The sequence below is a fragment of the Alligator sinensis genome, unplaced genomic scaffold, assembly GCF_000455745.1.
Source record: "Alligator sinensis unplaced genomic scaffold, ASM45574v1 scaffold533_1, whole genome shotgun sequence".
Classification (NCBI taxonomy): Eukaryota; Metazoa; Chordata; order Crocodylia; family Alligatoridae; genus Alligator; species Alligator sinensis.
The window spans coordinates 737,566-755,578 of record NW_005842330.1 but is presented as its reverse complement, the minus strand read 5'-3'; the positions used below and the strand labels follow the sequence as shown (position 1 = coordinate 755,578).

At 41.3% G+C, this 18,013-nt stretch overlaps 1 protein-coding gene across 1 annotated transcript in view; it reads left to right on the top strand.

The window, feature by feature from the left end:
• LRP1B (LDL receptor related protein 1B) overlaps positions 1–18,013 on the top strand; it is a 1,375,759-nt gene that overhangs the window by 773,006 nt on the left and 584,740 nt on the right. Inside the window, exons 24-25 of the mRNA XM_006028602.1 lie at positions 9,392–9,589; positions 15,248–15,452. Coding sequence (XP_006028664.1) covers positions 9,392–9,589; positions 15,248–15,452 — 403 coding nt within the window. The remainder of the gene's footprint in view (positions 1–9,391; positions 9,590–15,247; positions 15,453–18,013) is intronic.

Sequence of the window (18,013 nt, the reverse complement as noted above, 5' to 3'; positions counted from 1 at the left end):
CTGAGTTGTTACCTATTGGTGATTTTTGTACTGTTTTGTCAATTCTAGGTTTAAATACCTCATATAGTGGTGCTTCTGGGACTTGAATGACTTTTCACAATTCAAAAGACTTCACCATTAATTATTTTCCATTGCTTTTTTCTCAAATATATCTCATGTAGATTTCCTGAGACAATGAGCTAGAATTAAATGCTATGAATCCATGACCATCTCCACCCCCCATTACTTGTGGCTGCCTATGTTGTCTGTCACAGGGTAGCAGGCAGGGGAGGGTTAACTTGCCATCCTAGCCCCTACCATGACCACTGCTGGGCTGCTCCTCTTCTCTCAGCAGTGGTGATGTCAACCACCAATAATCATGGAAAGGTGGGTGTGGGTAGTAGTGAGCAGCGATTTTGGGGTCTGGCAGATAAGGGAGGGCAGGGGGTCCAATCTGGGCCAGCAGGGAAGTGGGGGTGGGTGGGATGCTTACAGCAAGGTGTAACATAGTGTGGCTACATGTTAATGTAACATGAGCTGGGTAACTTGGATCAGAGATAATCCTGCCCTGGAGTTGCATAACTTTGAGCTGCCTAATGAGAGCTTAAAAATGGTTTCAGGTGTTAATGTGTCGACAATCCAGGGGTTAAGATTTCCAAGAGCTGCCCAAAACTACCATGTTAGAAGGCCCTTAGGATGATTCCCATTGTTATCTGTTGACCAGCGGTGTTGGTGTGATCTTCAAAATTTTAGACTCACTATACACATTATTTGACCTTTTAAATATATCATGTGTATCACTCTCTTCCATTCTGCTTACTTAAAGCACAATTTATTACTATTAGATCAGAAATATGTATCCCTTAGTTATGTTATAGCTAACAATGCTAGACTTAAAGAATAAATCTTATATTCCCAGTGGTTCTTTATATTTGAATTGTATTTTATGATTCATTTATGAAGCTACTTAGCCTTATTTCCAAAAGCTCTGAGCTAGTATACTTAATTCTATTGCATTGGTTGCTCTTCTAATATTAAACATTCTTATCAGGTTAAAGATATAAAACATTTCAGGGAAAATCATCTTGAAAGCATTGTATATATCATATTTACTCAAAAATTAGGCAACCCTGAATATGAGATAACCCCCTCCCCAAAAATGAGATTCTAAACATGGAAAATTTATAAAATTGTCTTAATTTTCCAGGTATAAAATCAATTTATTGGAGATTTCCCTTGAATTTGTCTCCTTCCCACTGCTACAGCAGGAAAAATAAACCTGGGGGCATCAGATGGCCTCCTTGTCCTATGTTTCCTCAATCCCTTCCCCGCTGCCGCCTTCTACCTCCCCCTCACTCTCAGACCTTGCTCTTCCTGAGTACATGGAAGTGAGGGGCAAATCTGAAAACACTTGCGGTGTCTACCATGCATTAATGTGCTTTGCCTATTGTGCATTAAATTTAGTGCCTCCAATATGCAGTACCAAATAAATGCACATTCAGCTGCCCTAATGCACAGTACTAAAAGTGCACATTTTTAAAGTCAGACAAGGTTTCTTGGGTGAATCTGATATCTTTTATTAGACCAACCCAAATAGTTGGAAAATAATTATTAAGCAAGCTTTCAGGTTCAAAAACCCTTCGTCAGGCTAAGGAAGTTTCAGCAGTTGGTATGTGCTCTTCCTGGATGGAATGAAAAGTAAAGAAGCCAGCGGCTAGGCTGGTATGCATACAGGACAGGTAGTCAGTGAAAATGTAGATTGAGGAGTCAGTGGGTGAGAGACAGGCTGGGGGGGGGGGGGAGAGAGTGACACTTAATGTGCAGTTTCCTTATTTACGTTGCATTAGCATAACTGCATGATTTTTTACATGGCACTTTAATGTGCAGTAAAATAGGCTACTGCACATTAAAGCATGCATGTAGACATGCCCACTGACTTTGAAATAAACATGTCTGTAGTAATCTACATGTAGGCAAATTACTGTGGGTACCCAAAGACTTAGTCCATTCAAAATTGATGCACTTTGCCTTTTTTGAAACTGCTGTAAGTTTTAGCACAGGTACTCCATAAACACCTTTTAAATAGCACCTTTCTACCTACTTAAATATAGAACAAAATATGCAATATTAGTCCAGAAAAGCTCATGATTTACCATATTCATCTCATGGAGGGCAGGGCCATGCTAATCACATATGACAGCCTGAAAGAAGGGTCAACAGAGGGATACTGAGTGAACTATTTGGGGCCCTGTTTGGTGATGTTTGTCAGACATTTAAGGCTGGTGAAGAAATCAGAATCACTGGAAATGAGAAAGAAAGGCACACTGTGGGCATGTCTACATGTTTATTATTGTGACCTATTATGGTGCATTAAGTTTAGTACCTATAATTACAGTACTAACTTAATGCACTGTAATCGGCATTACTGCTCTTTAGCACCAGTGCATGCATTTTTTGTGACACTAATGCACAGTAGGTTAGTTCTACAGTAGACTAATAGCACAGGTTTTTCCTGCTGCAGTAATGTGCAGTAGAATTAGTCTACTGCACTTGTAGCATCTTGTGTAAATTTGTCCAATGATCATTTAGAAGAAGTTAAAATGTATTCAATGTAGTGGCTTACCATGACTTGAAAAAGAGTTGGTGCTGTGAGGGACTGAGCACAATGGGCACTAGCATTTATCTTATTCAGATGGGTTGCAATAATCTGCCCTTGTGGTATGTTCCTGTCATTATGTTTGTTCAATACCAGAGTCATGTGTTTTGTAGTCATTCTCAGAATTGGCAGCATTTAATCGACTTCATGATTGGCTTCCATTACTGAGGACATACTGTTTTTGGAAGCAGTTTAATTATAGACAATGTATTTAATGAAGTTTCCTTGAATGGAAATGTAAAATGAGGAGCTTTTACCCCCATGCTGATTGGGGGGGGGGGGAGGGGGGACTTATATTCACATGAATGTGGTATATAAAATGTAAAACTAAAAAAAAAGAAAAAAAAAAAAAAAGAAACCAGCATTGAAAGCCAGGGATTAGAATGTTATATTTCAATAATAAAAACAAACAAATACATTATACCGCCATATTTAGAAAAAGTGAAAATGCAAAATAACTTTACTCTCTTTTGCACTCTTAATTCTAGAGGTTCACTGACATATTGGTACCATATTGGATCAGCACTGATAAAAGGAAAATTAACATTATTGGCTATCAGCTTTTTCTGGCTGGTGTAACCGATAATGTACTGATAAATATAATATGCTTTGTGGCCAGAGCTGCCAGATATCACGTGCATATATGCAGCTGCACGTGGCCAGGAATGCAGCCCAGTAGCATACAGAACAGTGCCCTACAGCTAAGCCTGTGGAGGGGAAAGGGCATGGGGATGGAAGGGGAATCGGGGTGCAGATTGAGGGCGTCACGGTGAGGGAAGAGGTAGGGTAGGGGCTGGAGCTGGGGCTAGGGATGCTGCCCAGTCAGTGTGGTGAATGGGACCCTGGGGCCAGGGTGGGGAGTGGGATGGAGCCACGGGTGGCTCATCCAGGGGGAATGGCAGGGATGGGGAGAGCAGCATAAATAAATGCTTCCCCCCCCAGGGGGAGAATGTGCCACCCCAGATTTGTGCATGGGTCAGAGGTGGGCTGCCTGCTGTGGTCTCAAGGCTGTCCACCCTGCTGCCTTTTGCCCTGGGAGCTGCATGCCTGTCAGGCATCCCCTGCCTGCCTGGTGACAGTGGGGGCAGCAAGTTGTGCTTCCCGCCGCCAGGGGGACTGGGGACACGCTGCAGCCAGTGCACAGCTCCTGGGGCAAAAGGCAGCATGGTGAAAAGCTCCAAGCCTGCAGCAGACAGCGTGCAGCCACCCTTGCCCTGCTCGGTTTCACTCCTAAAAGCATCCCCACACTTATAAATGCTGGTGGTAGTACTAGAATTAAAGCTCATTTGACAAACTTGAGTTCAAGTGCTGCTGCTTCCCTATTTAAGCACCAGGACACTGATCCCCTGGATGAGCTGCCTATGGCTCTGTCCCACTCCCCACCTTGGCACCCTATTCACTACCCTGGCTGGGCAGCACTCAGTTCCATGTTCTGCCCCACTTCCTCCCTCACTGCGGGGGACCTCGATCTACTCCCCCCATGAACCTTCCATCCCCCATTCTCCTTCTCCTCCACAGACTTATCTGCAGGGTGCTGCTCTGCACGCTGCCAGGCTGTGCCCCTGTAAACTGGTTATTGGATCAGTATTGGCCAATATGCTTGGTGAATAATTGGCTATCAGTATCAGTCAAGAAAAGCTCTATCAGAGCATCCCTACTTAATTCTTTATCCCATCAAAACTTTTCCTAGATCCATGAGACAATCTGAAACATCTGATTCACACTCACCATGTTTGACGAAGGCCCACAATCCAAGGTTCTTCTTCAGGGTTGTCAAAGTCCTTTGTAAGTGTAGTATTTGTCGTGTTAGAATTTTTTTCATCAATGGAATTGGAGCATTTTATACTAGCTAATGATCTGGCCCACTTTTTTTTTCAATTTACAGCAATCTTTCATCCTTTCCCTGTCTGTCTGTCTGTCTGTCTGTCTGTCTGTCTGTCTAGACACACTCTGTATTTTCTGGTTTTCAGCATGCTCTGGAACAAAATATGCATTTTGTGTTTGAAAGGCAGAACAAAAAAAAGATTTTTCCTAATAGTAAGTAACTTAATAGCAGCAGCTAGGTCACTGAGCCTGATTCCTGTTCTGTTCCCTGTGAGTGTCATGCAGATGTTATGTTTGCTCTTGCCCGGTAATTCACAGAAGCTGCTTTTATATTGTTTGTATATATTCTGCATTACAAAATCCAGAAGCTGTTGGGGCGGAAGGAAGGGAAAGTGTGCTTTGTTTGCAAGATTATATGGTAGTTATAAATAAACAATTGCACATGATGAGATCCATATAATTTTTAGATGGACCAAAAAAAGTCATAGCCTTTTTTGCAGTTCTGTCCATCTCCAGGAGTACTGAAATTCGTCTTTTGAGAATACAGTACACCTATTGGGATAAATGTATTCCTAGTATAATTGCATTGATTTTAAACTGCCTTGAATCAGGCATCAGACTGGTGAATCATACTAGGGAGTGAACAGTAATAACCAGTTTTCCAGTGAAAATGAAATTTTGCTGAGGAAAATTATTACCATGCCCTGAAACAAAGTTTTCTACTATCTAGAATATCACTTTTGATTTGAAGTCAAACACTTCAATAGTATATAGTTATAACACTACTTAAAGTAATTATGCAGCACTTTACTTTTTAAGAGCACTGTAAAAACACTTACCTGATTGTCCATCAAAAAATTTAATATGAATTTGAATAGTGCAAATACATTAATTCAGTTCAGTTCGTTATTCTTGATGGGGTACTTGGTGGGTGAGAATTTAATTCCTGCCAGTAGGTAGTTTGCCAGAGAAATAGTATACAATATAGAATAATAGATTAATTAAATCATTATAATAAGTTAGTGGGAGTCTTTTTTTTTTTTTCCCTTTTCTTGTTATTTTCTATTTCCCTGTCCCTTTTCAGTTCCACCTTTGACTCTCTCTCAATTTTCTTCATCTCCCATTTCTGCTTGCATTCCCTTTTATTCCCTTTCCCCTCACCCTTTCTATGTTTCTTCACTTTGAACGTCCCTCTTTTTATCTCTCCTCATTTTCTTTACCGGTCTACAGCATGTATTGTTACTTTTCCAAAAATTGTGAACCAGGAGCAGAAGAGGAGAGCACTGACCCCAATGTATCTGAGGAAACAGTTCAGTGATGACTTCCCAAAGAAGAAATGTTCTATTCATTTTAAATTTCTATTTATTGAATTAATGTATGCTACCAATTCAATATAGAATGTTGATTATATAATTTTTCAACCTTATTCCCTGGTGGAATACCTCTGAACAACAATTATTATTATATTGTATTTGCAATAAACCTTTTAGAAAATGAGTAGGGGAAAGAAACTCATTTTTTGAAAGACACTTTTAATGTTATATTTATATTTAGTCTTTTAGAGTCCAGTCAGGAAAAGGCAATTGACTGAATTTTCAGTATATTCTTTTCTTAAAAATAGGCATTAATTTGGTTAAAAAATGTAATTTGTTAGAATATTCAGAGATAGATTTTAGTACTGTAATTCAGGAATTCTGCATAATGGGAGAGTATTTTTTTGTAATGTTCAGTTCAACTATTTATCAACATATGGTGCCAAGTTTATTGAGGTGTGTTTAGAATGGACACAATGCAAGTTAACAAATTAATATGTTAATACACATACAATTAAGATTTGGTTATACTGATATTTCATTTTATAACACCTCCAAAAACAAACATCAGACTTAAAATGTACCAGGAAAAAATGAACTTCCCCCCCCTAACATATTGATATATATACATATATTTATTAGTATGTTGTTTAGCCCAATTTAACATACCTGATGATATTATATTTGGCTCATTATGGTGCATAATTACCTGTGACACTTTGTCATGTATGTTGAAACATACGAACATCACATAACCTTAAGAATGGTTAAATGAACCATTAGGAAAATATAAGTTATATATTGTATGAAAATCATATTATATATTATTATTCATATTTTAGAAACATAAATTAGAGCCACAGAGCTATTTTGAGCCTTATTTTTTAAGCACTCTTACTCTTATTATGGCAAAACCATTATGTCAGTGTAGTTAAAGCAATATTCTGGTTTTCACTTAATGTAGGAGTTCAACCTGGAAAACTGAAAATCTCTAATGAATTTTTAATAGGTAAGCTCTCGGGTAAAGTGGCTGGGTACAGCTTGTATTTTTGAGGGAGTCAAAAGAAAATTGATTAATTGTCTCCACATCAAAATATGGCCAAGTCTAGTACATTTCTCTTACTTGTATAATCGGTTCCCTTTAGCTTAAAAATTACCATTTACTTGATTCCAAGATAAGGTTTTTTCCCCCATTTCCCCCATTTTTCATGGGAGGGGGAAGATCCTCATCTTAGAATTGAGTACAAGGTGGTGTGGGGAGGGGCGGGGGGCAGACATAATAGTTCTGCGTAATAAGCTCTGGGCCAGAGCTACAGCTGCTGCCTACCCCACCACTGTCTTTGTACTTTGCTATCTCCTGTCTGCAGCCTCTTCCCCCATACCCTGCCCCATCAGCCCTGCTCCCCACCTGCCCTTCTCCCTCCCCCCTCACCCATTGTCCTTCCTTTGGCACCAGCGGGCTTTGTCCCCACTGCAGCCTGGGACACAGAGCTGGCATGACTGCTGTGGGGCTTAACTGGAGCTATGCTCTGTGCCCAAGGCTACAGCAGGATGAAGCCTGCTGGCTGGGGCCAAAACAAAAATGAAGGCAAGGGGTGGAGCAGGGTGGGGAAGGAAGGCAGGGAACAGAGGTTGTAGGGGGAAGGAAGAAGGTGGGAAGCAGAAGCTTTGCAGGGGAAGGTGAAAGGAAGTCAGGAGGCTGCAGGGGGAAGGCACAAAGCGGGAAAATGGTGTGGGGGGGATAGATGGCAGGGGGTGAGTTACTTGACTTTACCACACCACCTGCTCTCCCACTCTGCCTACTCCCCTTCAACAGTGTTGTGGGATGAATTTAAGATGCCCCTCCAAAAATTAGATTATCTACATGGAAAAATATTACAAATGTATACATTTTCCATGTAGAGAATCTGATTATGAGGGTCATCTTAAAATCAGGATCATGCTGGATTTGGGAAACGAGGTATAAGCAATAAAAAATAATAGTAGTACTGTACTATGATAATGCATAGCATATATTTGCAGGGTAATATGCAGTTGTTCGATTATTTTGTTAATTAACAAAAAGCATTAAAATTTGCATTCATAACATAATCATAACTGAATTCTTAGGCAATGCAATTAGCTAACAAAAAACGAGATTTATGATGTCCTGGGTATTCCAATCAGTAGTTGCTGCTTTACTGGAGATTAGAAGAGCTCTATTAAACTGGTCACCTAGTGCCAGTCTGATGTTTTTTAAGCAACTACTGATGTAGATTCTTTTTTTTTTTCCATTAGATGATTTGGTCAACTGAAGTTTAGAATTTTAAATAATAGGCTCTGAAAAAAAAATCTGTTATTTTGACAAATATTGCGGTCTTTGTGAAAAAGTGAAGCTGGCCCTAAAGGAGATACTTTTCTGTATGAAAGGAAGCATTGCTCTTTTAGAAATCCTATTTAATTGAGTACAAGTCATTTCTGAAGCCGTATGCATAATGATTAGCTCTCAGAGAACAAAAAGAAAATAATGTTTTTGAAAAAGAGAATTTAAAAGTTTTCTTTGCAAAATTTTGACCAGCTCTATTTCTGAACATGCTAGGAGAATAGTACAATATTGCCAATTGTTACGTACCCCCTGTAATATGTTCTACATCCAAAGTGGAACTCTAATGTAGTTGCAGAAAATATTTTTTTTATTTCTTATGTTATAAAAGAAAATCTTCAAAAAAAGGAACATCTGCTTTTCAAAAAAGAAGGGTATCTGTGAAAGCGTTCTTTCATTAAAGTGAAGCTCCTGAGCTGACTGGGCAGTTTCAGTTTCTTTGATCTTGGCAGTTTTGCAACTTTCCTGATTCTAAAAAAAAAAAAAAAAAAGGGGGGAATTAAAAGGATAAAGCCAAAGTATTGTTGGTGTTAAGGATGTGCATGTAACATACTTAACATAAATCCATGGCAGCAATGAAATAAAAAGTTAAGCCTACAGTTCTTTGTGTTTGTGAGCTTGGTTAAGGCATGTGTTGTTGAAACCTTAAAGTTTTATTTCCTTGCTTCTGTGGTTTGTTGTTACATATGTTATTTAAGTTCTTTAACTTACACACACGTTACTTTTGTATTAAGCTCACTGCAAAACATTTTAAAAACAGATATCCATTAGAACAATACTAGGTAACCTTAAAAGATTAGAAAATAATAGTTATCTAAAGTGTCATTAAGTGTGATAGTTGAAAATATTTTTTTTTTAGACATCAATCCTGAAAGTCCTTAAAAGACTATTTCTTTAAAAACTCTCATCTGTAAGATCGTTTTTGTACTGGGATTGTGGACCACAGACTAATTGATGAGTCAAATATTTCTGTTTTTATTATTTCATTACCACTTAAAGTGATTAAAGCAATTGAAGTTTCCCTTCAATTGTTTTCCAGTGAACAGAAGTCTAATGGCTTGAAATACATATATTTGAGAAACTTACTCCTTAAAGAAAAAAAAAATTTAACGTGACCTACAAGTTCTTTTTAATCAAAATTCCTCTAACAAAGTATTATTGTTTATTCTTATTTAAATCTGTGTATCAACAAGTTTATGGGGAAAAGTTACCCTTCATAACTTTATTTTTAATGTGTAATCTAATTTTACTTTTTAGATCCATTTGATGCTTTCATAATTTTTTCCATCCGGCATGAGATCAGAAAAATTGATCTTCACAAGCGAGACTACAGCCTCTTAGTTCCTGGTTTAAGAAACACAATAGCACTTGACTTTCATTTCAGTCAGAGTTTACTGTACTGGACTGATGTGGTGGAGGATAAAATTTACCGAGGCAAGCTGTCTGAAAATGGAGGTATGAATTTAACTTTTGAATCAATTTATGTGGCCTTTTAGAAAAGCATGTCAACCAAAACAATGCAGTCCTACAATGTTAAACCAGCTAGAATCAAATTGAACTGTTATTTTCACAAATTGTTAAACAAACAGAACCTAACATGAATATCCGTTCTAGACATAGACCTACAAAAGCACAATACAGTAATATGAAACTAGAGAAGTATTCTACTCATGGTACACATTTCCCGTAAGAGTAGACTATAGTATTAATAGAATGGAAAGATTACAAATCTTGGACATTTTCCAAACAGGCCAAATTGCAATACCCATTTCCCAAACAATGAGTGTAACTGCACTTTTCCCTACCTTCACTCTGATTTTGTTTGTTTTGCCTTTTGTTTGCTGTTTTTTTTTAAGCTGTCCCAACGTTTACAGAGTATTTAATATTTTTGTAATGAAACACATAATTGTATTGTAGAAATCATAAAAGGAAAGAGAAAAGGGAGATGCAGCCTCTGCTCAGAGGTATAAGTAGGGCTTTGACACCCTGTAGATCATAAGAAATTCTTCAGGGCTTGACACTCAAAGGCAACTAAAGTTTTTTTTAACATCCACATGGAAAAGCATCTATCACTTACCCTGCTCTTTTCAAATTTAGATGGATGGAGGTTTGAACATTCTTCACCCTAATAACACTTGAAAGCAACTTCTTGTTCCACTTCATCCTGCCTCAGTTTATCCCCATATACAATGATCTAGTATACTAGTTTGCTTCTGCTAAAATGATCAGTAGTGAAAGTTTGCTGAAGCTTTATCTCCATTATGTGAAACTGAATAGTTCTCATTTTATTCATAGTATTATAGATTTCATAGAGGTTAGGGCTGGAAGGAACTTTGCAAGATCATTGGGTCCAGACCCCTGACCAAGGGGCAGAACGTCAGCTGGGGTCAAATGATCCCAGCAAGCTAGGCATCCAAGTGTTTTTGAAAAAAGTTTTTCCTTATGTCCAGTCTAAAATGGTTTTCCTGGAGTTTGTGACCCTTGGACATTGTCTTCCCATGGGGTGCCCTGGTGAACAGATGTTCTCACAGTTCCTGATGCAGACCTCTTATAGACTGCCACCAAGTTACCCCTGAGCCTATGCTTTTTCAGGCTGAAGAGTCCCATGACTCTCAGCCTCTCCTCATAAGGCCCGCTCTCTTGGCCTGTGATCATGTGTGTGGCTCTCCTCTGAACTCTTTCAAGCTTCTCCACATCCTTTCTGACTTGCAGAGCCCAGAATTGGGTAACAGTATTCCAGCTGTGGCTTCACCAAGGCCAAGTAAAGTGGGAGGATGACTTCCTGGGTTTTGCTTGAGATGCATCAGTAGATGCAAGCCAGAGTTTTGTTTGCTTTGCTGGCTGCAGCGTTGCATTGGTGGCTTACATTCATTTTGTGGTCAATCATGACCCCCAAGCCTCATTCAGTTGTGATGCTAGCGAGTATAGCACTGCTGAGCCTGTAAGTGTGGTGTGGGTTTTTTCTACTGAGGTGGAGCACCTTGCATTTCTCAGTGTTGAATGCCATCAGGTTTTGATCCACCCACCTTGTGAGCCTGTTGAGGTCAGCCTGAATCGCCAGCCTGTCCTGTAGGGTGACCACACTTCCCTATAGCTGGTGTTGTCAGTGATCTTAGCCAGTCCGCTTCTGACACCAGAGTCCAGATCATTTATAAATACAGTGAAGAGTACAGGTCCAATAATGGAGCCCTGGGGGATGCCACTGATCACCATGTGCCATGTTGATTTGATTATTTTCCTTTGTCCAGGCGATGCATCACCTGGTCATAGAAGGAAATGGGATTGGTCAGACAAGACCTACCCCCAATGAAGCTGTGTTGGCTATCTCTCAGGATGTTGCCTTCTGTTAGCCTGTTGTTAATGGTTTCCTTGATGATTTTTCTAAGATCTTTCCAGGGACTGAGGTCAAACTGATTGGCCTGTAGTTCCACGGATCTTCTTTCCTCCTTTTCTTGAAGATAGGCACCACTTTGGGCCTCTTCCAATAATCAGACACCTCGCCACAGTGCCACGGGTTCTCGAATATCCTTGCCATTGGCTCCGTTATGATGTCGGCCAGTTCCTTTAGCACTTGGGTATATTCCATTTGAGTCAGCTGATTTGTGGATATCCAGGCTGTCAAAGTGTTCCCTCACAAGATCTATACCAACAGGCCTGTCTGCCTACCTGTTTCTGGGCTAACCGGCTGCCTCTCTCTCCCCCCATGCCTGGATGATACATAATTATGGTGCTAATTAGGTGAAATCTTCCCATGTTTTGCACTCCAGTGCCAGGGGGCGCTATCTGCAGCTCCAACCACACCCCCCACACACATACACATCGTAGCCCATGCCTTGCAGATGGCATCTAAGTTTTTCACGTCTCTGGCCTCACACTGGACCCCATAACACTCTGGTCTGGACGCTAACTAGTCCCTTCTCAACAGCCCTGAATTCCTCCCTCATTCAGGGCTGCCTAGATCCCTGCACTGTTCCCCCTCTCAGGTGTGCCCCCTCCTTGGGACCTTTAGCTACACAGGCCCCTGCCTCACCTCCAAGGCTAGTCAGAATCCCAGGCCCTTGGCTCTGGGCATCCCTCACAGTGGGCCCCTGGCCCTTTTGACCCTTCTGGTCATGGCCCCAGCATTGATCAGTCAAGGGTGCCACAATTCAAGCTTCTGAGCATCTAGCCCACACTCTCCAACATGGACCTTCTCAGGTCCTACTATGGGGTTACCTACCCATTTGTAGGAGCAGGGGTTATTAAGGTGCCCTGACCCACCTTTTACTGGGGTGGTAACTGGCCTGGCATTTCCTGGTGGCTCCCATGCCCCCAGGAGCCCCACCAGGCCACCCATCCCCACCAGGGTGCAGTTTTAGGTCATGCCCAGGACCAAGAGCCTCTAGCCATCCCTATAGGTTCCTGTCCTTACCTCCTAGCTGTTCCTGAGCCTCAGCTCCACTGACTGATGTTTCTCTCATGGCTGCCAGCAGCAGACTGCTGCTTCACCCTATCTTTGGTCTCAAAATGGCCACCATACTTAAGTGCCTGGCTGCTGCCTGCTCTCGCCCTTAAAGTGGCAGGCAACAGCAGTGCCCTGCCACAGTTGGATGTGTGTTCACCCTTTCCCTGGTGATTCTGCATCTTGTCAGGTGGTGTGATCCCCTTGGGCTGATGGAAGTCTGATGCAAAATAAATGTTAAGGAAATTGGCTTTTTCTTTGGTTTGGTTGTTTTTGTTTGTTTTTTTACTTCCCACATATCTGAAGAAGGACTTTTTGCTGTCCTTGATTCATGTAGCCAGTTTGAGCTCAGTTTCAGCCTTGCCTTTCCTAGTTTACTCCCTACAAGTGCAGGCCAATTCTAAATACTCCTTAGTGGTGTTCCCCATCTTCCATGCTTTATAAGCTTCTCTTTTTAGATACAGGAGGTCCATGAGTTCCCTGTGGAGCCAAGGGGGATGCCCAGCCCCTTTCCTATTTTGTCTAAGGGCTAGAATGGACTTCCCTTGTGCTTCAAGGATCACGTCCTTGAGGAGTGACCAATTGTCATGGACTCCCCTGGCCTCTCAAGGCCTCAACAACCAGCCTCCTGAGCTTGTGAAAGTCATCTTTTCTAAAGTTGAGGGCTTCCACATTGCTGACTGACTTGCCAGCTTAAAGTGATCAACTCACACTCACTGTCACCCAGCTTCCCTTTGATTCTCAGGTCGCTCACTAGATCATTCCCTTTGGCTAGTACCAGGTCCAGCAGCACCTTGCCTCTTTTCAGCCCATAGACTTCTTGAGACAGATAGAGCTCATCAGTGCATGTGAGGAAGCATTCCAACTGATCAGATTTGGCTGAGTGCTCTTCCCATGACATGTCAGGGTACTTGAAGTCACCCATGACAACCATGCAGCAAGAACATGCAGGCTCAGCCAGTTCCCTAATGAGTATGTGGTCAAGTTATTGCTCCCGATTATAAGGTCTGTGTTAGACTCCTACTGTTATATCTCCTTCACCATGTTCCCAACATATTTTTACCCAGAGGGTCTCAAGTCACTTCCCTTGGTTGCCAATCTCTGCCTGTAGGGAAGAGTATTGTTGCTTCACATAGACAGCTACACCCCTGCCCTTTCTTGCAACACGCTCTCTCCTGTACAAGGTATAGCCATCTATACCTGTGGTCCAGTCATAGTGGAGTCCCACCAGGTTTCCGTTATCCCTATGAGATCATAGTCATTGCTGTTTAGCAGAAGCGCCAGTTTCTCCTGTTTGTTGCCTAGGCTCCTGGCACTTGTGTATAGGCAAGGGTGCCTGCCATTGGAGGCCCTAGGCTTCCTGGCACTCCTAGATGAGCCCCATCCCTGGGCTGGGGTAGGAGTGAGCTCCCTTGTACAGCCTGACCTGCTGATGTTGTGGCTGATGCTTGGTGGGCTTGCACCAGTGGCTATCCGCCCATCCCTGGTGGACTTAGTTTAAAGGCCAGATAAGCAGGTCAGCCATTCTGGCCAAGAAGAGATTCTTCCCCATGTGAGCGGAGTGGAGGCCATCTCTTCCCAGTAACTCGCTGGCTCTCTGTCTCTGAAGTGCAGCCTGTGGTCATAGAAGCCTAAGCCTTCATAATGGCACCAGCGCCGCAGTCTTCGGCTTACTTCTTCAGTTCTTCTCTCCCTCCTATGCCTGTGACCTGTAACCAGAAGGATCAAGGAGAAAACCACCTGTAGTCCCAACCCTCTGAGCACTGCTCCCGGAGTGCTGTAGTCATTCATGACCTGGCTGGGATTGCTCAAAGCCATGTCATTCATGCCCACATGTATAAGGAGCATGGGGTAGTGGTCAGAGGGCTGGATACCGACCACTACCCCATGCTCCTTATCCATTATTTTTCAGGCTGTCTGCAAACTCAGGCAGATGTCACTGGTTCAAAATGTAAATATTATCTTTGGAAACCTAAGGGCTAGAGTCTCAATTTTTAATATGAAACTTGAGATTCAGCCATGCAATTTTACATCTTTTTTGAATACTCAGAGACTTGGCCTTAAACATTTGACCTAATTACTTTATAATGCACCAGTTTGGAAGAACAGCATCTGTGGTGTATAGGGTCATACATCAGTGAAAAAATACTGCTATGATGCAATGCATATTTGGATTCCTTTGTGGATGACATAACAAAGTTTTGTAAAGGCAGAAGTCAGGGCAGTGTGCCATTTTATTATTATTATAAGAAACCTGTTATTTACGGGCTCAGTAGTTTGAGAATTTTTATTCCTCAGCTTTCCAAAAACTTTTAAATTTCCTATTCCTGTGAAGTAACACAGTACATTTATCAAAATACTGCCAAATATGTACTTTGTTTATAACCATCTATCACAACTTGTGAGGAAAGAAAAATATCTTACTCATGAAGATAAATAACATCATAACATCAGGTTGGCTATTATGAGTCTCTCTGTAAAAGATGTATAAAGGACTCATTAAATAGAAACTGTCTTAAATATAGCATCAGAAAAGTTATATATAATTCAGGCTTTTTATTATTTTTGTTCAGCCAGCAGTTGTAGTTGTACATTTATCACATTTTAAGTAGCTGTTACATCTCTGCTCTCATCCTCTCTAGCATGCTTATAATCTTTTGCCTTTTTTTCAGGTGTGAATGCCATTGAAGTGGTAGTACAACATGGCCTGGCTACTCCTGAGGGTCTTACTGTAGACTGGATTGCAGGAAACATATACTGGATAGACAGCAACTTGGACCAAATTGAAGTAGCAAAACTAGATGGCACTTTGAGAACAACATTAATAGCAGGAGCTATGGAGCATCCCAGGGCTATTGCTTTGGATCCTAGATATGGGTAACTAGAAAATTTGTCTTATTTTTTTTTTGGGGGGGGGGGGGGGGAGGAGGTTGTTGTTGTTGGATGTTTTCTTATTGATCAATTTGAGAGGTAATATTTAAAAGTTTAAATATTTGTTTGCTTGCTTGTAATTAATTATGGCATGTAACTTTAATACTACTTTAGGGAAATGAATGTGATCCAGGGAACCAGAATGAGAATCAGTCAATGTAGCGATTTGTTTTGGCTATTTTTCTGACCTGCTTTATGGATACAAGCAAGCAAATTAACCACTCTGTGTTTTTAAATCAAGTCCAAACTGGATATATGTTTACCAATTTACTGCACTTTGTAAATAGCTTTTAGATCTACTGTAAGAGTTTGAAGAATTATTATTATTGAGTAACAACAAAAAGAAAATATTGGCTAGTTGACCTGGTAGAGTATAAGAGAGAGTCTGTAAATGGTAAACAATTCAGTGTAACTTGGTATCTGTGGAATGGAGGGGGCTGAAGGAACTGCAGTATTTTTCTGTTTATTGAGATATTAAAGATTATTTTTAAAGTAACTATGTACCAAACCTTCTTTTTGGCAAGAGGGAACCTCTTTGCACACAAAAACACCCCCTGCTCCATCTCCTGCAAAGAACTTATGAATAACAATATCATACATGATTCAAATTGAAAATTGGTTGGAATTACTGCTAAGTATTTAAAAGCTTACTACTATGACAAGCGCCTTACAAACTCTTGAACTGACTCTGTAGGTCTTTTAGCCACACAATACTTCGCTGAGGAGAGACTATAACTACCCATAAATATGAAAATTTGTATAGAAAATAAGTTTATATTTCATAAAATGGAGAATCTAACTAGAAAAAAGCAAACTACCCTTTGTCGTCATTTGGTTTAATTTGTCCCTCCTTTCCAAAATCCATTTTTTCTGTTTATGTTAAACATTAAAAACGTTGAGGAAAAAAATGATTAGGAAAAATAAAAGTCAAAACCAATGAGATCAATTTTTTAAATTGAGTGCTTATAAAAGAATTCATACATAGGCTTATACTTGCTTTATCATATTAACATTTCTGTATGCAAATGAAGGGCCTGCATAACAGTGTAGCACAAGGGCATAAGCGGTCTCAAGGCAGCATTGTAAGTGCTGGAGAAGGTTGGACTCATGAGTAAGCCAGAGCAGGGAGAAGTGCAGCCAAGGTACAGTAGCCCTGAGAATGGCCATGGTTATTGAAAGCCCAACAGGAGGGCAAAAAGGCCAAAAGAAAGGCCTGCACTGGGAGGGACACAGCAGAGGCTGAATGGGCCTAGGGGAAGTAGAGCTCCTAGGAGGCCTGGCAATGCTCTGGTGAGGTATTAAGTGGCTACAAAGTGGTGGTAGGAAGTTGCACTTTTAAAGATCCCCTGTGGAGCCTCAGTTGTTGGATATACTTTGTCCCTAGGGGCAAGGCCCTATTCCAGTGAAGGCATTGCAAGCAAGTTAGGAAAGGTGAGAAAGAAGACAAGACTAAGCAAAGATCATATAGACTGGACCACAGTTTATGGAGGTACTGCTGCTCGCTCACAAGGACAAACACAGAAAGGCTGTTTTGGTCCCTCCTCATAGCTGGTGAGGAGTGGAACAAAGCAAGGACCAGTCAGAGCTGTGATTTTGCCCCTTTGCAGCCAGTGTTGCTGTCCTGGCCATGAACCTAGCATGGTTTACTTCCTTCCCAGGTAGGTGAGAAAATTTAACAAAACAATGTATTCTCCCCTTCTCTGAGCTTGTATCAAAATCACAATTGAGCCCCATCTAAATAAACATGCCAATGGCTAATTAAGTAAACGCTTTTGAGTACCTAGGATTTAACTTTTACTTACGTGTGCATAAATATGTGTAAACAAATGTGGAGTCTTAAAATCTAGCACCTGCCTAGATTATTATTGATGCTGAGGATATCTCCTAGAAACTGCCTAATCAGACAGGGACTATTCCTTTTGGTACCTTAATTTGATAGGAAATGTAACATTATTGTCATATTATGCTAGCCCAGTAATGCTCAACCTTTTTTTCCCTCGTGGGCCAGATGGGCAGTGCCATGTCCGTCTGTGAGCTGGTTCCCACCTGTGGTTCTGATCCAGCACCAGGGTCTGCGCGGTAGGCACCATCCAGCCAGACAGAGGGGCAAGAGCCAACCCAAACACAACCCAGCCCCCCAGAAAGGGGGTGTGGCCCAGCCACATGGGGAGAAAGGGGCATTGTTTGGCCTCATGGGAAAAAAGGGCATGGCCCAGCCCCGGGGTGGGGGGGGGAGTCGGGGGATGGGGCGTGGCCTGGCTCAATCCAGATTCAACGAAGGGGGTGTGTCTTCAATGTGACTAACAGTGTGGGGCCTAAGGTTTGGGAATTTGGCATGGGGAGGGTGACTATACTATTGGCCACTATTCCCCTGCTTCCAAATTTTCCACTGCATGGGGAGCTCCACGGAACAAATGCAGTGGTTTCACAGGCCAGAGGTTGAGCATCCTTGTGCTAGACCTTTGATGTAATAAAACTAATATAGGATGTTTATGAGATAAGTTACC